This window comes from Paralichthys olivaceus, chromosome 4, assembly GCF_024713975.1.
Source record: "Paralichthys olivaceus isolate ysfri-2021 chromosome 4, ASM2471397v2, whole genome shotgun sequence".
NCBI lineage: Eukaryota > Metazoa > Chordata > Actinopteri > Pleuronectiformes > Paralichthyidae > Paralichthys > Paralichthys olivaceus.
The window spans coordinates 26,733,283-26,751,818 of NC_091096.1; the positions used below are offsets into that span (position 1 = coordinate 26,733,283).

The 18,536-nt window shown below is 38.2% G+C and overlaps 3 protein-coding genes across 4 annotated transcripts; all 3 read right to left on the reverse strand.

The window, feature by feature from the left end:
• Positions 1 to 3,999: 3,999 nt before the first annotated feature.
• On the reverse strand, positions 4,000 to 12,327 carry LOC109640150 (E3 ubiquitin-protein ligase DTX3L). The gene is made up of 4 exons (XM_069522839.1): positions 11,626 to 12,327; positions 8,458 to 9,447; positions 6,643 to 6,860; positions 4,000 to 4,775 (listed from the first exon to the last, which is right to left on the reverse strand). Exons 1-4 carry the CDS (start codon positions 11,629 to 11,631, stop codon positions 4,706 to 4,708), a joined length of 1,284 nt encoding a protein of 427 aa, XP_069378940.1. The 5' UTR covers positions 11,632 to 12,327; the 3' UTR covers positions 4,000 to 4,705.
• A 932-nt stretch (positions 12,328 to 13,259) lies between these two features.
• Positions 13,260 to 14,878, reverse strand: LOC109640147 (molybdopterin synthase catalytic subunit). Its single transcript, XM_020103990.2, has 4 exons — positions 14,767 to 14,878; positions 13,748 to 13,904; positions 13,486 to 13,609; positions 13,260 to 13,396 (listed from the first exon to the last, which is right to left on the reverse strand). Exons 1-4 carry the CDS (start codon positions 14,876 to 14,878, stop codon positions 13,292 to 13,294), a joined length of 498 nt encoding a protein of 165 aa, XP_019959549.2. The 3' UTR covers positions 13,260 to 13,291.
• Positions 14,879 to 15,468: 590 nt separating this feature from the next.
• mocs2 (molybdenum cofactor synthesis 2) lies at positions 15,469 to 18,487 on the reverse strand. Of its 2 annotated transcripts, none has more exons than XM_020103992.2 (3): positions 18,341 to 18,487; positions 17,057 to 17,181; positions 15,469 to 15,602 (listed from the first exon to the last, which is right to left on the reverse strand). In XM_020103992.2, the coding sequence occupies exons 1-3, from the start codon at positions 18,350 to 18,352 to the stop codon at positions 15,476 to 15,478; spliced, it is 264 nt and encodes an 87-aa protein (XP_019959551.1). In that variant the 5' UTR covers positions 18,353 to 18,487; the 3' UTR covers positions 15,469 to 15,475. The 2 variants fall into 2 exon arrangements, with proteins under 2 accessions (XP_019959551.1, XP_019959550.2); XM_020103991.2 differs by having other exon boundaries at positions 18,246 to 18,385.
• Between the last annotated feature and the right edge of the window lie 49 nt (positions 18,488 to 18,536).

Sequence of the window (18,536 nt, forward strand, 5' to 3'; positions counted from 1 at the left end):
CAGTTAGGAAACCTATTTCTTATTATAAACCACTTACATTTTTGTAACATCTTTTTGGGGCCATACTAAGGTTTTGAGATCTTATATCATACTAACCTCTAATGCGATGGCTGAATCTGCTTCTTTATGGCAAAGTGTCAGATTATAGTGATGATTATGGTGTAGATAATGCTACTTGCAGCTGGTTTCAGCCAAAACACCTTGTCTAAACAAATCCTGAACCTTTGGTAGAGCCATGCATGGCTTGCAAAGACGTATCAAACTCTGCAGTGATTCCAAAATGGCAAGTTGGCCAGGATTTATGTTCTTTTTTTTCATCACATTGGAATGTAAATAAAGACAGATGAAGCATTTCCACTTCTACTTACCCTACTTAAGGTAAGTCCAAATATCCTGTATAAGGTTGCTGTCTTACAAAACTAGTAAGTTATTTGTAGCCAGGGTTAATGACCTACATTATAAACAGCCACTATGGGGTAATCAAGATGCTTTTCAATATCTTTTTATTAATCTGCTTTGTGAAGGTTCTTATTGGCAGACCTGGATCATTTTAATTTGTTTTTCTTTTATATGGAAATTATACAAAAACATGTTCAATACTGACGCAGATCTGCCAGATTTCTAGAGATATATGTGATAAGATACAAACTTCAAAAATCTTTCCTAACTGTAATGTAATAGGAGTTTAATAGAACTGTTATAAAAGAATGACCCGAGTAACATAAAATCGTTAGGCCCCTCCAACGACAAGGCATTAAGGAATCCCAGGTAAGGTTGAATAAAACTCATGTTTGTTTCTTGTATAACACAGGAGGGTAAAGCTAGTATTTGTACATAAACAGGGAGACCTGGAGTGGCATCTAGAAGGAGTAGGGAGGTCATCATTGTTTACATCACGTGGGTATAACACTGGAGAACCGTTGCCAAGAGATGCCGGTTCTGTTCATTAACGTGCCCCTATAAAGTCTCTAGCTCTCTGCAGTGGATGCTGACACTGCTATCAGTAAAGTTACAACCTGTCAAGTGGATATGACACATGGAGTGCATCAATCTTCACTTGAGGAGGGGCAGGGTAGTGTGCTATTCTTATAATACTGCAGTCAGACTCATTGAGAAGAAAATCTGTGTAGCAGATCACAGTGTATACTTCCAGGGTAACATTGACAGGTGCTGCAATCATCAAAACTACAAGCAGGAGGAAGAAGATCAGTGTTGGGGTTACCGCTGGCTGACACATGTGGCATCTTCACAAGAATGGTATTACACTTTGGCAAAGAAATCAGCTGCAGATATTCTTGCAGACTTTTGTCAAATCATCAGTGCCTGAGGATTGTGTAGAAGCCACACAGGAACAAGGGTCCAAGTTGACTTTCTATGGCTTTGACTGTCTCAGATTCTGTCAAGCTTGTCAGTGTGTGTTATCACAGAACAAAAATGTTATGACTTTTTATTTTAAGGCTGGAGGTTCCCTATCTATCTATCGCAAACTGAACTAAACTCTCAAACACTTCCTGTGTGCTCAAAAGTCCTGTTCGTTTAATAGAGTCTAGAGCCCGAACTACTACCACAAACTAAATCCTCCAGGCTGCTCGTTTACCAGCCAGCTCACAGTATGTAATGTGTAAATCAGACAGTGTTAGAGTTTAAAAAAAAAAAATATTTACACTATGTAGCTAGGCTTGCAGTTCCAGTCTTTATGGTATCAAAGCTTATCATATCCTAGACCTGACACTGTTTGATGCACAGAGCTACAGTATCTTCTCATGTGAGTGACACTGCAAACTAGTACTTTTCCAAAGCTGTCCGTGATAATGTGGGGTGCAGTGTCATACTGTGCACTTCGAGTATTCTCAAAATAAATCCACTCAATTTACCAAAAAAATCTGATGAGCCATCAAATGCACTCATCAAACAGAATCAGAACAAGAGATTGATGTATACACAATGTATTTGTATCAGACAAACTGAAAGGACATTTTGTTACTTTCAAAATATTAAACTCTAAAACATTACACACAGCCTTTTATCACTATACTTTGCTCTTAATTTCATATTGTCTCAAATAATTGTATATTTTATTTTCAGATATGTTTAACTGTCTCTGTTATTATTATTAACAACATTTTTGTTGCTAATTAGGCTCATGGATCTTGTGAAAGATCAGGCTGATTACAGATAACCCCCTTCTGATGTATGTAGCAAAGGGCCAGGAGTGATTAGGCAGCCAACTATTGTGGGAAAAGTGGCGACTCACAGGTTATGCAACTGAAAATCACCTGAAGTAGTGGTTTGAATATGATTATATATGTTATCTAAATAAATGGGACCTTTAGTCTGAGTTATTCTTTGACCCTAAATAATAAACCAAGGGCTTGGAAGTACCTAATCACTGATTAACTTATTTTAATTTTACTTTTACTTTAAAATTGATCCTTGAACACAACTCTTATTCCAGGTGAAGACTCAGGTACAGTTTAAGCTAATTAATTGATTTTATAAGGACATAGATTTCTGTCTGTGAGCACTGGATGTGTGCTAATTGTTATCTTGGGTTTCAATGGAACCTTATTAAACAATTGGACAAATTAAGTCTTATATTTATGTTTTTGTTACATAGCCAATGTTAGCATTAGCAGCTGTCGACCTATCACTATCTTAAAAAACATGCAAGTTCAGCATCAAACTTTGTCCCTTTACTTACAAAGGTCTGTCTCCAGCAGTGGAAAGCAACACCAATGTTAACTTTCATTTTGCTTCTATTTCTATCACTCCTATATGAACTGCAATGCCGATCAGCTCCGCTATAAAGCACTGGGTATAATTTCACACTCACTCAGGCATTTGAGGTGATATGTTTCTCATTATCCAATTTATGTGGATGTGAACAGAATTTATGAAAGCAAATCTGAACAAATAATTAAAGATATAAATTGACTGTATATTTTATTGTGATAATATAATTTTGTATCTGTACTATATGCAGTATATGCATTCTGGAAGGTCCCAGCAGCTGCTTTGGTAAATTTCACTGTTGATAATAACATACTTTCAGTAAAAATGTAAATGTGCCTTGATTTGTTCATGTAAGTGCATTTACCAATTAAAAATTCAGAAAGTTAGCAAACACATGCACATGCAGAATATAAATGTCCATTAGAAATGTAAAATAACGTGGGATCTGTCACATGTTTAATGTCACATTTAAAGTAAATGGCGGTAAGTTGTCCTGATCATGGGAAGCTATGGTGGAGGGGTAGAGCGGTTACCAGAAGGGTAGCAGTTCAATCCCCAGTTTGCCTCATCTGCATGCTGAAGTGTCTTTGAATAGAAAAAAAGTGCTGCTAATAGATGCACTGTATGAATGTGTGTGTAAATGGGTGAATGGCAAACTGTAGTGTAAAGCGCTCTGAGTGGTCATCAAGACTAGAAAAGCTCTATATGAATACAAACCATTTACCATCACTTGTCATCCTCTCCCTGTCAAAGGCCGGAGAGAAGTGAGGAAAGGCATGGGCACAATAAAGATATGCATGCTGCAGATCATTGCAACCAACCTCCACCACCATGGTAGTCAATAATTACCAACTCTCCTGAAGTACTGTGGTTTCATTTCTGTCCGGGTGTATTTGTCAACCTAAATGAGCTGAAACCAACACCAAGGTTACTGGCAGCATTGCTTGCACACAGCAACACAGCCATTCACCCAATCAAGTTTACCTGGGTTTTAGTCAAGGTATATATGCTTCAGTGGGATACAGCTGACAGGCCTAATGGTCAATTCCTTTTGAATTGACCATTAGGCCTTAGGAACAAATCATTTAACCAGTACTTCACATACTGTGAAGTAACACTATGAACTGAAAAACATTAGATGCACAAGTTACCATGTAAAATAAACACTATATAACAAGAAAACAATGGTAGCCTTGTCATAGCACCACATTACACCGCTTACACATATATAAAGTTTTACCTTAAACAGACCATTAGTTTTAGCCATTAATTTTCAACAATATTTTATAGTATTAAACAGTATAGTAGATTACATACAAATCATTAAAAAAAACAGTAATACAAAATCTGTCTGCAGGCGGAGCATTAATCATTAATCATTAAGGAATGATAAAGGAATGATAAAAGAAATGTACATGTTTTCTTTCCAGTCACTGTGACCTTTGACCACTGAAATCTAACATATTCATCTTTGAATCAAAGTGGATCAAATAAATTAACTCTTGAGTCCAACTAAATGTGAAATGATTCCCTCAAGGTGTTCCGGAGATACTGTGTCATGTTCACAAAATAATTTGCTTGTGAGGCTACAGTGACATTGACCGTTGACCACCAAAATCTAATCAGGTCACATTTAAGTCCAAGTGAACGATTTGTGCCAAATTTGTAGAAATTCCCTCAAGACGTTCTTGACATATTGCGTTGACAAGAATGGGAAAAAAAAAACATAATGACACTGGCTGTCAGGACAGGAAAATAGAAATCTGAAGCTGTGAGATGGTCATTATTTATGAATCATCAAATGGCATTAAAATGACATTAATTATCCCTTCTATGTAGTCTTATGTTTTGCTTTATATGTGGGTTTTAAGATGGGAGATGTTTGTACATAACTTTGCAGAGATAATAGTGTAACTTAACAGATTACATGAGCTAGTCCATTCATGTGATAGATAACAAACTCTACAGAAACTCAGTCAATTCCCTTGAGTTTCAGTTCGTCTTCAACTCGGCTGAGGTAATCAGGATCTGGGTATCCATAGCTGCAAAGACAATGACAGAAAATAAATGACTTTATATGGACAGTTTCCTATCAATGAAAATCTGTACGCATCATTGGTGGTCATTAGCCCTGTAGCATGCTGCCAGCAAAAACACAAGACTTGTGTACAGATGATTACATTGAGGTCACATGAATAAGTTTCTCTTTTCACAAATACACAGATTATGTACATTTTATTATATACATATTTTATATGTGATTTGCAGCTGTGGCTGCAGGGGTAGAGAGGTGGACCTCTAACCAGTATGTCGGTGGTTCTCTCTGCATGCCATAGTGTCCTTGGGCAAGATACTGAACCCAGAATTACACACTTATAGAAAAAGTGCTGCCCATAGTGACAGTCTTGTGAAAACGCCTCCTACTTTTCACCATCGCTGTTGCTCGTTCGTAGTATTATAAGCAACCAAGTGCGGAGTAGACAATCTACTTCCTGTTCACACTGGCCTGGTGTACGTAACTGGTCACATGATAAACATTTTCAAGGGCACATTAAATCTCAAAACTGTTGTTAAATGTTTAAGTTAAAAGTACTTGTTTGACCGATTATTCTCATTTATCATTTTATTCATCTACATTATGTCATTAGACCATTTATACTGAAGTAGCTGAGTAAGCAGCAAGTGAAGCTACAGTAAAATACATTATAAACTGTTTTATAAACAGAAATGTTAGATATATTGTGGGAGCTTGTTTCTCTTTGATTTGTGGTGAGTTACTAGATCATTAAAGCTTCTGAGAACTTCAGATGGAAAAAAAGCTTTAAACGACGAGAATTATTTTTCAGAAGCAAAACATTTTCAAAACCACTCGTAAAGTCTTTAACAACGTGTTTAACAGCTTGTTATATTATGTATTGTTTGAAATCTTCATTTTAAAGCCGTCAAATAAATGCAATGCAGTATAACATACAATAATTCTCTCTGAAATGAACAAGAGTAGAATTTTGAAGTAGCGTTAAGTGCTTTTATGTTGTGAAATAAAAAAGAAATATTGAGATTTACAGTATTTGTGACAATGTGTAGTGTAAACTGTCCAGCCTGCAGAAGAGGAGTTATGTACATCTTGGGGTGCATATTCTTCTCTTAAGTGGAGAACAAAATATGCTTGTTTAGTGTTGTTATGGCCCCAGCCCATGTCTGTGTCCTGTCTGTGTATGGTGTGTATGCTGTGTGGGTGTGTCTTGCAGGTTGCTGATTGTTGGCCGGCTGGAAGTTCCTGTGCATGGCTCCCTGATTGGCTTGCTGTTATAAACCCCCTGCCGTGGGCTGTCTCGCTCTCTCACTCATCCCTGAGATCTCCATCCTGCTGCATCTACTTTTGTTATGTTCTGCACCTGACAACATGCACCACACATACTACATAACACTTAAACACCCTCACACACTACTGACGCTCACTTTCACACTCCATCGCTCATTTCCGTTTATGTTAAATCAATAAAGCATATTGTAATTCGCTACATCACGCTGCCTTGTCTGTGTTGTTGCGGCCTCAGAGCCAGGCGTAACAAGTGTATAAGTATGTTTATTACTACACTAACAAACAACTAAGGCCAAAATATTGAAATCTACATTTTCTCTGTCTATTGTTACAATTTGAAGTAAAGAGGTGAGATCTTGAATCTGTCAATGAGCAGCGTGTCTCACACTGCTGAGCTGCGCTGATCACTCAGGCAGTGGACACTCTAAAATATGTTAACATGGGTGCCAAAATTATTCATTTTTCTTTTAAGTTCATAATGATCACAATATTGACTGAAACAATCATGATCATGTTTTTTGCCATAATCGAGCAATCCAAATCTGTGTCACAGGTGTGTGATCTACATCCATAAAAAGTGTCCTCACCAAGTTGGCCCCCCGTGTGTTGAGGTTTTGTGGTGAATATCATTCCATGTGACTGTATTGTTCCTGCCAGTGGTAGTGGAGCGACCCACGGTGAAGATGAGTCTCTGATCAAAGGCACGTATCAACAGCTTCAGGATCCTCCTGCCCTCTGAGGAGTCTGGGAGATAGGCCACGCGGGATACACCTTCATATGTCTGACCAGGATTAGGATGCTCCGCCTGCAGACAGACAGTAGATGTTTCTCCACCTAATTATGTTCGTCCAAGCTGTCCGTTATTATGTGGCTAAGAGTGACTCTGAGTCCACATTTTTATGGTTAATTGTTTATTCATTAGAAATATTAATTGAAAATAAGAAATTTCCAGCAACATACTGATGCTGATAAATCACTATAATAAGCATAGATAATGTCTGAGTACAAAAAGGAAAGAAAGAGGAGAATTAAATAAGAGTGTAAAAGACAAAACACAGGAATTCCAAATTTTTTCAAAAAATAATAATATCAGGCAGACAGCTAATTAGCCTTATAAATTGAGTCTGTAGATGTCCACCAACAGATGATTGATTTCTTTTCCAGTGGGATGATTTAAGAGAACTCATAATTCATGAGAAGAACAAGGTGAGAATAAAGAATGTTTATGTAGAATACTGCTGGTTAATGCTACACCACCGACAACTGGGAATGATCTGGACATCAGTAAATGTGGTCTAAGCTAGAATCGCACTCAATAGAGTGCATTCCACCGCGAAGGCCAAACAATCCTCCACTGATTTGTCTAGTTCTTATAGTAGATAAATAAAAGGAAAAAAAGCATTTGGTCTGATAAATAAATGATTTATTTATAATAAAAAAACAAAACAAAACATAAAACTGCCTGTTAAACATGTTTGATGGAAATGTTGAATATCTCTGCAAATATGTTTCAGTGCTGCACTCACATAGTTCACATATTCTTGCAATCTTTCATTACCATACCACTACCATAACATATGTTCCTACTGTGCTCTCTTTCTTCTGCAGGTGGAATTTATAATTAGCTGCATGATTCGGTCTTTATTTCTCGTTGTTCCTACGGTCTGTAAGAGTAAGAACTGTAGGTAGAGCCTTCAGCTCCCACTCTGAGTCGGGCGGCGGACACCATCTCTACATTTAAGGTTAGACTTGAAATGTTCCTCTCTCTCTCTCTCTCTCTATTTGCAGGTAACTCTGACTCAACTGCAGAATTCAGACAACAATTTTTCTGTGCTCACCCCAACCGGTTGCGGCAGATGGCCACCCACATTGAGTCTGGTTCTACTAGAGGTTTCTTCCAGTTAATGAGTTTTTTCTGTCCACAGTCACCAAAGTGCTGCTCATTGTGGGAACCGTTGGTTTCTCTATAATTTATAAGGTCTTGACCTTCTAGGAAAGTGCCATGAGATTATGTATATTATGATTTGGCGCTAAACAAATAACATTTAGTTGAATTTAATTGAATCTCTTACAAAATTTAAGACTAGTGTTAATTCCATGCTTCATTGATTGGCGGTGTTCTTATTTCACTTTGTCCTTATTAGTGTCTGAATTTGTATAGTCCTGTCTACAGCTTTAAATGTTGCCTTTGTGGTCAGGTCTTCTTAGTAAAAGGGATTTGAAACCCCTCCATGCCAAATAAACCTAGCTATGTCAGATTGTTTACATCATACATTTTTTTCCTGAGAAACTGATGTTGGATTTGGACGTACAACTCACTGGTAATAAGTGGAAACTGAATGTACTGTTTCTAAGATCAAAAGTGAAATTTCTACCATTAAGTGTGGTATCCTGAATCTTACCTTTTGGATGCCACTTGGAATGTAATAGTGGATAAGAATTGTTCCATATTTCTCATATCCAGGTAAAGATGAACCGTTTGTGGTGACTTTCATTTTGCCTCCATCAGGTTGTGTCCCTGTCAAAGTACCATGTACCTTTCCACATGTGGGGCATACAGGCTTGTACTTAAAAGCTGTTTCCAAACAGTCTCTGCAGAAGGAGTGCTTGCACTGCAGGGTGTGCTTCTCTGTAATCGCTATTGGTTCCATACAGATTGGACATAATTCATCTTCAGGATCTTTGTCTTGTGTAGGCTGAGGACCCGAGGTTCTGCTGCTTAGAGTGTCCTTTGAACCTTTGTTCCCTGGTTGAACTAAGCTTGAGCTTAGTGTATTTTGTAAAAGGAACTTTTTTAATTGAGCAATGTGCACAAAGGGCGCAGTCGCTGTTACTTCATATTTGTGACTGGGTTTAAAAAGGATACGGGGAAACCTCAGCTGCAGGTCTTTGTGTTCGTGTGGACTCACAGAGACAGAAGTGACCTGCAAGTCAGAGGCAGTTCTCTGGTAGAATGTGATGAATCTTTGTCTGACATAATCAGCTTGAACAGGGGGTTTGGGGACACCCTGTGGTCTTATAATCACCTGCACTGTACTACTGGGGTTATTGTGCACTGTTCTGAGTTCAGGCTGGGTTTCAAAGACAAAACTGTTCCCTTGAATTTTGGTGAGTTCTTTTGAACATTTTTGCTGAATGTAGGTCATGACAACTGCAGATACATGCATTGATTTGATATGAGTTGAAGCATCTTGCTGACCATGTGTGGCAGAATGGACGTAATGTTTCTCTGCTGAAAGTTGAACTGAAAGGTGCTCCAGTTCTTTATAGGTTCCTGCCACTCTGTAGCAGGAACCTTTTTTCTCACAACTGTAAGATCGAAGAATCTTCATTAATCTTCCAGGGTCTGTGTAATCAGCCTCATCAACGATGCCGGTGATGTCTGTGATAAACTGCAAAAATACAAGACACCTAAGGTTAGCTATTTAGACAGTCTCTGGCGGTGATATATTAGGACATTATAATATGACTCAAACACTAAAATAATCAGAATAGTAAAAAATCTCTATTCAGTGGACTGTCTCCTAAAAGCCCATTAATTGGTGCAGTTTCATCTCCCTGCAGTCAGCCTTGGTGAAGCCTGAGGTCTTTATAGCTCAACGTGGTGAAGACGAAGGAGATGGTGGTGGATTTCAGGAGGAACAAGCCCCTGCCCTCTCCTGTCTGCATCGGTGGGACGGATGTGGAGATGGTACCTGCATACAAGTACCTGGGCATCACACTGGACAATAAACTGGACTGCTCCACCAACACAGAGGCCGTCTACAAGAAGGGCCTGAGCCGGCTTTACTTCCTGAGGAGGCTCGGGTCCTTCAATGTCTGCAACAAGATGCTGCAGATGTTCTATCAGTCTGTTGTGGCGAGCACCATCTTCTTTGCTGTGGTGTCCTGGGGTGCGGGCATCAAGACAAAGGACGCCAACAGACTGAACAAAATCATCAGGAAAGCCGAGTCTGTGGTTGGCTCTAAGCTTGTCACCCTGGAGGAGGTGGTGGAGAACAGGATGCTGGCAAAACTGCTGGCAATCATGGACAATCCCTCTCACCCCCTCCACAAAACACTGGACAAGCTAAAGAGCAGCTTCAGCCACAGGCTCATCCAACCCCACTGCTCTAAAGAGCGATACAGGAAATCATTCATTCCAACCGCAATAAGACTCTATAACTCATCTACCTCTGTCAGAGCCACCATCACAGAACTGCACTAATATACCTGTCACCCTTGCACCATGTACCCTGTACTACACTACGCCCCATATACTGGAACATTTACTTCTGTGATATGTGTTAATTAAACCATTTTGATATTACAGACCATTTTATACAATAATATTGTCTTTTTGCACACTCTGTCCACATATTCTTACACTCATAGTATATTATATTATCTATTGTATAGTCAAGTACTTATATTTATACCCTACTATATATTATATATCATATCATATTATATCATACTCTGTATATTCTTCGTATATATAAGTCTATATACACATATTTATACATGTGTACATGTTATTATTATTATATTATTACTACTACTATTACTATTATTATTATTATATATACTGTTGCTGCCATTATTACTATATACTGCTATTATATTGGTATAATTACTATCTATATAAATATATATTATGTTATATTGTATACTATATATATATATATACTGTACTACTATTTTTATATACTGTCTAACAATAACATTACCATCATATCATCAGTACTATTACCATCATATTGCCACTGCACGTTATCTTATCTACCTATACATCTTGTGTTTCTGTTTTTATTCTTTCTACCTCAATATTTTATTTTAGTCTATTGTATTGTATTTTATTGTATTCAAATATACCAGCTGCTATGACGACTTAATTTCCCTCCGGGGATGAATAAAGTAATCTATCTATCTATCTATCTATCTATCTATCTATCTTATTGTTCTTTAAAGCCAGGATTTTATTTTTTCAGCTTATTTGTTCCAATCAGCTGTATTTCTGAAGAGGAGAAGCTCTCTGACTAACTGAATCATAATGGAGATCTCGTACCTACTTACTGGGGCTACTTCTCTTACATGGACATGGTTTGGGTATAAAAAGTCTGACAACGAACAGAAAACTATATTTTATAAACTAAGACACAGACCACTCTCCTCAACAGATTCAAACACCACTAACCTCTTGTACTACCAACACAAGAGCCATGTTTACCACAGGGAGTAGAACATGTGGCAAAGATATTCCCCTTTCTTGTTGTACTGCGTGCTGCTGAGCGCTGGAACGATCGTCAGTGATCAATTCCTGGTTTCATCTACTTATGGAAACTTGAAATAGGTCATCTTTTGTTCATGCTAAGATTATATGTTGTGTTGGTTTGTGTGTTTGCACATCCAACACACACGGTCACCGTGCGCGTGTGTGAGAGAAAAGGTAGAAACCTTACGTCTCATTTACAGAAACCACAGCGACAGTGGTGAAGTGTCACACCTTCACCGACTCAAAGCCCCTGTCACCATTCCTCACTTTCCCTTGGCCTCTTCATCTACTTTAATGAAAAACACAGGACACTTACCTCCATGACGCAGTTACTCGGACTAAGTTATTCCTCTGGATTTCCTGCTGAAGTCCTGTCTGCTCTTTTGTTTCACTTTCAGGTTCACTCCTCATCTGTGTTGATCACTTGTCTTTTAGGGACCCCTGTCGGCCACACAGGTAAAAACATCAAACATTAACGCCACGAGTAAAGATTTCACTGTAGTCGATCACAGGCTCACAAATGTGTTCTGCCCTGATAAAAAACAATTTTCCCCAAGTACTGCACTTAGAGTTCTTACTTTAACCAAAACTCCATATTTCCATTGAGGCTTGTATATACTTGTTTATATATATGTCAATATTCTACTTCCCTTATTCAGAGGGAAATGTCAGCCTCTTTCCTTCACTACACTCAGCTCTGATGCATTTCGTTTTTAAACCCATGACCTACATACACTCTGTGAGATATAAGGAGAACAAGGCTTTTCCTGCAGTGCTGTTCTTATACAGTTAGCTATAGAGAATAATGGTTAAAGTTTATGTATAGGATATTCTGAGGATCATGTCAGGTGAGGTCAAGGTCAAGGTATACATGTAATTTACTTAATTTGTCTATACTTGTTTTTATTCAAAGCAGAACAAAAGACACAAACTATGATCCAATAGATGCAGACTTGGACTTGTCTTTATAAAAGATGTCCCATGGCAAAGAGGGTGGTGTTTTCTCCCTGTGTGTGTGTGTGTGTGTGTGTGTGTGTGTGTGTGTGTGTGTGTGTGTGTGTGTGTGTGTGTGTGTGTGTGTGTGTGTGTGTGTGTGTGTGTGTGTGTGCGTGCGCACATAAACAGAATTTCACCAAACCTCATGAAATATTACTTTGGATCTCATAATTCTCAGGTCAAAAAAATATGGTCCAAACATTTATTATTACAATGTATACTCCTTCATATGACATCATGCCATAAGTGACATCATGTAGATGAAAACAGCATCATGCATTGTTCAATCATGCAGGTATCTCTGCATCCTATAGGACTATAGACATGACATCAAGTTTATACAGATTGAAAAGGAACTCATCATATGATAGGACTACTATAATGTCCCCAGCACATAGGCATAAGTACAAACTACCTGGTAAGCTCAGACCAAACTTGAGTCAGACAAAAACTATGACTGATCTCAGTTTCCATATAAAAAGGCAGGCAGAAAGAGTTTTTCACTAAATCACAGCTGAAATAATACGTTTTTAAGTCAGTTTCTGAACATTGGAAAGGCAAATGTGAAGGCTTTGCTTTTTTTCAGGTAACTTTCTGATGTAAAATCATATCGCAAAAGTTACATTACATCACATTTTCTAATGTTGGATCTTTACAGATATAACTGTTTAAAACATTTGGTTGAAGAGTCAGGACTAGTGTATACCTATCAACCACTTACAGGCAGACTTTTTTTTTTTTTTCCAGTTGACCAAATAAATCTTCATCCTTTGGTGATGTCAGTCCTACATACACATAGCACATGTGTTAATTGATGTTAATGTAGAGCCATGTTAAGTCTGGTCCGATGAGGGACTGACTGACTGACTGAGACATTCCTCACCAACTTACTTGACATCAAAGTCTGTGTTGTTTCAGACTTTAACAACACAAACAGAGACCAGTAATCAAAGATCGATAACACTATACACTTTATTTGCAGCAGCTCACACCGACATGTTAACGTTGATGTTTTCTCTCTGAGCTCCACTGTTCGACCAGGGACACTCAGAGTTCTCCTTCCAGCTGGCCTCCTGCGTGTCATACACTTCCTGTTGATCAGAGTCACATGATCAATAATCAAACAAACATCATCACCCATCAACAATCACGGCCGACTCTGTGTCCCTGTGGTCGGTACCTTCTTCCAGATTGGGACATTGGCCTTCAGCTGGCTGATGCAATGCTGGATCGCCTGCTGGCTGTCATGGCGATGAGGTGTCGAAATCGCCATGACAACACTGGCCTCGCCCACCTTTACCCACCTGAGGGACGAAGTTCACAGATGAGTTTGACCTTCGCCATCCCTCAGCTGCAGCATCAACCTTTTTGTAATATTATTACCAAACTGGCAGACCACTAGTTAGTGTTAGCACTTAGCATTAGTAGTGTTAGGGACTCACCCTAGCCTGTGGTGGACACAGATATGCGTCACACTTGGCCAGCGCTCTCGAATGTCAGCACACAGTTTAGTGAACTCTGACTGGGCCATGAGCTCGTACGCCTCGTACTCCAGACCAATCACCTTCCTGCCGTCCACCTCATCTTCACGTGTTGTACCTGCATACACACACACAAACCAATTACACATACTTCTGTCTTTTTGAGGACACTCATTGAGATATTTAGTCCCCAGCCCCTACAGCCTAACACTAGAATACCCCCCTTCTAAAATATAATGACATCCAACAAATATCCTTTTTTTCCTCCCCCAAAATATCATAATTGTCTTGATACTTTACTTTAAATTATAACTTTATTGCAGAAGTATTATGACTTCATCACATTGATAATGTCCTTTAAGAAAAGATTCCCCTCTGAAATGTAACAAATTGTTTCTCAAAGGACTAGGGTGTAAGATTTAGGTGAAAGGGCTCTATTGGCAGAAATTAAATATGAAATAATGCTAGTGGTGTTTTCACCAGTGTGTCTCATCTAAATTGTTTTCTTTACCCTAGAATGGGCTCTTTATATTTAAATACTTTATATTTACAGAAGAAGCGAGTCCTCTCTACAGAGCAACATGTTTTTTTTACCGTAGCCCAGAGTGGACAAACTTTAAAAAAAAAAATGTTTAAGTTTTTATGATAACTGAGGGCTACCACAGGTTCTCTTTCATGTTTGGAAGGGGAGGGTGAGGGGTATTTAGCTGCAACATATAACCTCACCACTAGATATCACTTAATTCCACACACTGAACCTTGAAATAATTAAAGTTCTCAAAAAAGTTATTGTCCAAAAAATATGTTTCAACATTTTCAAAATTTGTTTTTTTTCCATTTAGACATTGTGATTGTGACTCCTAAAATGTTTGTGGAAGATAACATTCGCAGACAGAATGTTTCATATTAAACAGAAACATCTGTGTATAAAGTAAATTATTTCTGCAGCTGTGAATAAATTATTACAATAAAATGTGAACCTATAAACACTGAAACAGCTCCACAGGAAGCGCTGCTGACGGCATCCACCACTTCCTGAACAGGCAGCCAATCACGGCTCAGCTTGAGGATGTCTCTCCGCTCTTCTGACATCTCTGGAAAAAAAGAAGTCTGTTAGGTGTGTTACGTCTCAATTTCAACATACCATTGATTCATACATTTTTGATATCTCACTATCACCACCAGAAAATGCCACAAAGTTAATGTGAACTGTGGACTGTTTAAATTGGGCTCAAAACAACAACATTATTTTATAGTAATTTTAAAGATGTGATCATGAAATAAGTTGGACATGACCAAAGATTAGAAATACTGCAACAAAGTAAGAAATTCCCTCAAGTCATTCTTGAAATATAGAGTTTACAAGAATGGGATGTACATTTGGATGGACTGATGTATGTACAGATGGACAACTCAAAAACATAAGCATAATTAAACCAAATTGAACATAAAACTACCACGTTATTATTTCCATTCTTTTAATATAATCTAACAAATTACTTTACTTCCTGAAATTAAGAAAAACATAAAAGGCTGCAGTGAAACATATTGACTGAGATTTTCTTGTTTCATGTTTGGAATCTAAAGTCCGATGATGCTTCCATCACAGAAACACTCATGCTCATAAACACCACACACTTTTAAATCTAACACTTTATTTATTTTTTAACTTACTTTATCTGTTGTGTTCTATCCTCCACTGAGAGGTGGTACCACTGCCACCTCGTCCCCGTCTCCCAGGGTTACCACCTGGTCGCCAATGTCAACGTACTGCTGACGCACTGCCAACACCACGTGATCCTGGAGGATAGAAAGTCTGAACACACAAACACACACACATGATGGCAGGAATAAAAGACAATATGCTAAAGAAGAGAACAAGGGACCAGGGGCCTGTACTATGAAGCAGGATTTGCAGTAATCAAGGTAATTTCAGGTTTAACTCTGATTTTTGAGACCTCTCAACAGCCAAACTAAACAAAAACCAAATGACTGAAAAACCTGAGTCACTGATCTACAGGATCCTAACAGGGACAAAACAGGTTACAACAAAGTGAAAAATACTAAAGAGCAGTATATATTTTTTTAGATGAAGGTAATGGTTTTGCTGTCCCAGACTTTTCATTTGTCCACTCTGGTTTTAAAAGAGAGCTTCTCACAAACACAGAGTTTGGGGAGGAAGAGTTTATCACAATACATAAATACATCACAACTATTTTAGCTTCATTTGAATTCAACAACAATCCTTTCATTCCGGATATAATATTGGACAGTGTTGATGCTTTTACTTTGTTGTGTCAGTGCAACTCAGAACAACACCAGAAATAAAAGCTCAAGTCTCTGATAAGCTAAGGTTCAGTGGGTAGAATTTAGTGATATCTAGTGTTGAAGTTGCATGTTGCAGCTGAACACCCCTCACCTCACACTCTCCTTCCAAACATGAAAAAGAACCTGTGGTAGCTTCAGTTGTCATAAAAACTCAAAAGGTGTTTAGTTTGTCCAGTCTTAACATGGCGGCCTCTGTAGAGAGGGTCCCCTCAATGTGAATATAAAGTATTTAAATAAAAAGGGCTTTTTCTGGGGTAAAGAAAACTACAATTCATACAATTTAGATGAAACGAACTAGTGAAAATATCATGAGGATTATTCTACATTACATTTCTGCCAATAGATCCCTAAGTATATATTAACATTTCAGTCAGACTGAACTCATCAAACATTAACTATTTATCTTCTCTCCTCTGCTTTGGCAGCAAAAACAGTCTGATATTACCTTTTTACTAACTACTATTCTAACATCAATATGAACCTTAAAAAAAATCTAAATCACTTGTCCATAATTGTTTGACAAAAAACATACTGACTAATAAAATAAATAAAATTCCTCTTTATTTACAGTTTATCTTTAGCCTTAGAGCTTACATTTAACATTGTTGAATGCCACTCTTGTCTGTCCCCATCACTGATTCAACCAGCAGATATCAGCTTTTCTTCTCATATCATATAATGAACTTAATTTATTGTTCTGACAAAGTTGCTTGTAATAAACGACTCTGCATCTGTTACATGAACATGCTCGTAGCTGGATAAGAAAACCCTGGCTCAAGTGAGAGAGCTGATAACCAACTTCATATTACTTCATATTATATATTACATATTATAAACATTTCCTGAGTATCCTGAACTTGATAATACAGACTCCAGGGTAAATAGTTCAACAGACAGAGTCTAGACATTGGGGACATCTGTAGTCATTGATGTGCTTCATACCTCGGGTGTCGCTGTACCAACAGGTTCCAAAGGTCCCGGCTAGTGATTGGTGTTGGCACTGCAGTGACCTCCTCCTGCTTCACTCCAGTTAGCTCCACACTTTTGGCGAAGTAGAACACAAAAACCTGAAGAGGAAAACATTGTTGTTTCTATTTATTTTGTCAAATTGAAAAATAAAAGAGCAGCACAACTTTAATCTGGTAAACAGATGAAAACCTGTCTATAGAAACCATCAGCCCTGTTTTCAAAAGTTAGATTTGAACTAGCTTCAGATTTACAAACTAAATTCAAGTACTCCATCTGGATCAGCAAAATTCAGACTTCAGTGAGTGAGATAATCAATCAGAACTTTGACCAAACAGGACTCCTACATCACTCCTCTATTTACCCTGGATTGATTTAAAATGTCTTTTTAAATGGTTTTGCTGCGAACTACATCAATGACTTTTTCACCCACATTGTGCTTGGGGATTCACTTAGAAACATAGAGATGTAAGTGTGCTGATATGGAGCTGTAGAGGAACACAAGCATTGAATGAAAAGATGAGCTCCAGTCTCAGGAAGCTAGGCAGGAATAAAATGATCCCAGACACATGATCAAAAAGATCAAAGAACAGCTTGTAAGGAAGAAAGTGACTTTTATTTGAATCCAATGTCAAAACTTCAAGCAGAGACTTGTGAACTATCACATTACACAGAAATCACCCATGAACAGGACGATTGAGTCTGGCATCAATATAAAATATGAACTAAATCAAAGAATGGAGGATGGACTGCTTCCTTACCATGGAGTTTGTATTACATTGTAATCAGTCAGACATTTCTGTTTTTCTCAATAATTCTTAAACAATGAAACATCAATGGATATAATGTGTAATTATTGATCGTGACACAGTGCAGGGCTGTTCTCAGATCTGTTGTTTACACAATCTGATCATCTGACCCAGTGCAAACAAACACTAACTCATATTCACCACAGACCCAGTATGTGATCACGTCTGAATCAATTCACTGTAGCACACTGACACTGAGCTGGCTTTGTTTTTCTCAGTCTAAATATCATCTGCGTCCCCGTGCTTCTCACGAGGGACTGACCGTCAGGACGCGTTTCTGTTCTCAGACAACATCTGACTGAGAAGCCACGACACACACAGATCCACTCCATCACATCTCAATATGGACAACTCACATTGTAAACATTTCTCATCTCTTCTCTTCTATTTCTCCTCACGTGCACGCTGCTGAGAACAACGATGCAGGACCGACATGTGAGTGTGAACTGACCTGTGAAGTCATGGATGAATCTTCTGCTTCCAAACATTTCACTTCACTTCTGCTTCCGCCTCTTCCGCCGCCGTTTCTTCTTTGTAGGATTTGGCAGACGAAACACGTCAATGGCGTATTGTTGCCCTCTACCGTTGGTTATTAAAAGTCCCTTTAACAGCTATATTTAATTTTTTATTTTTTAAACTGTAGAGAT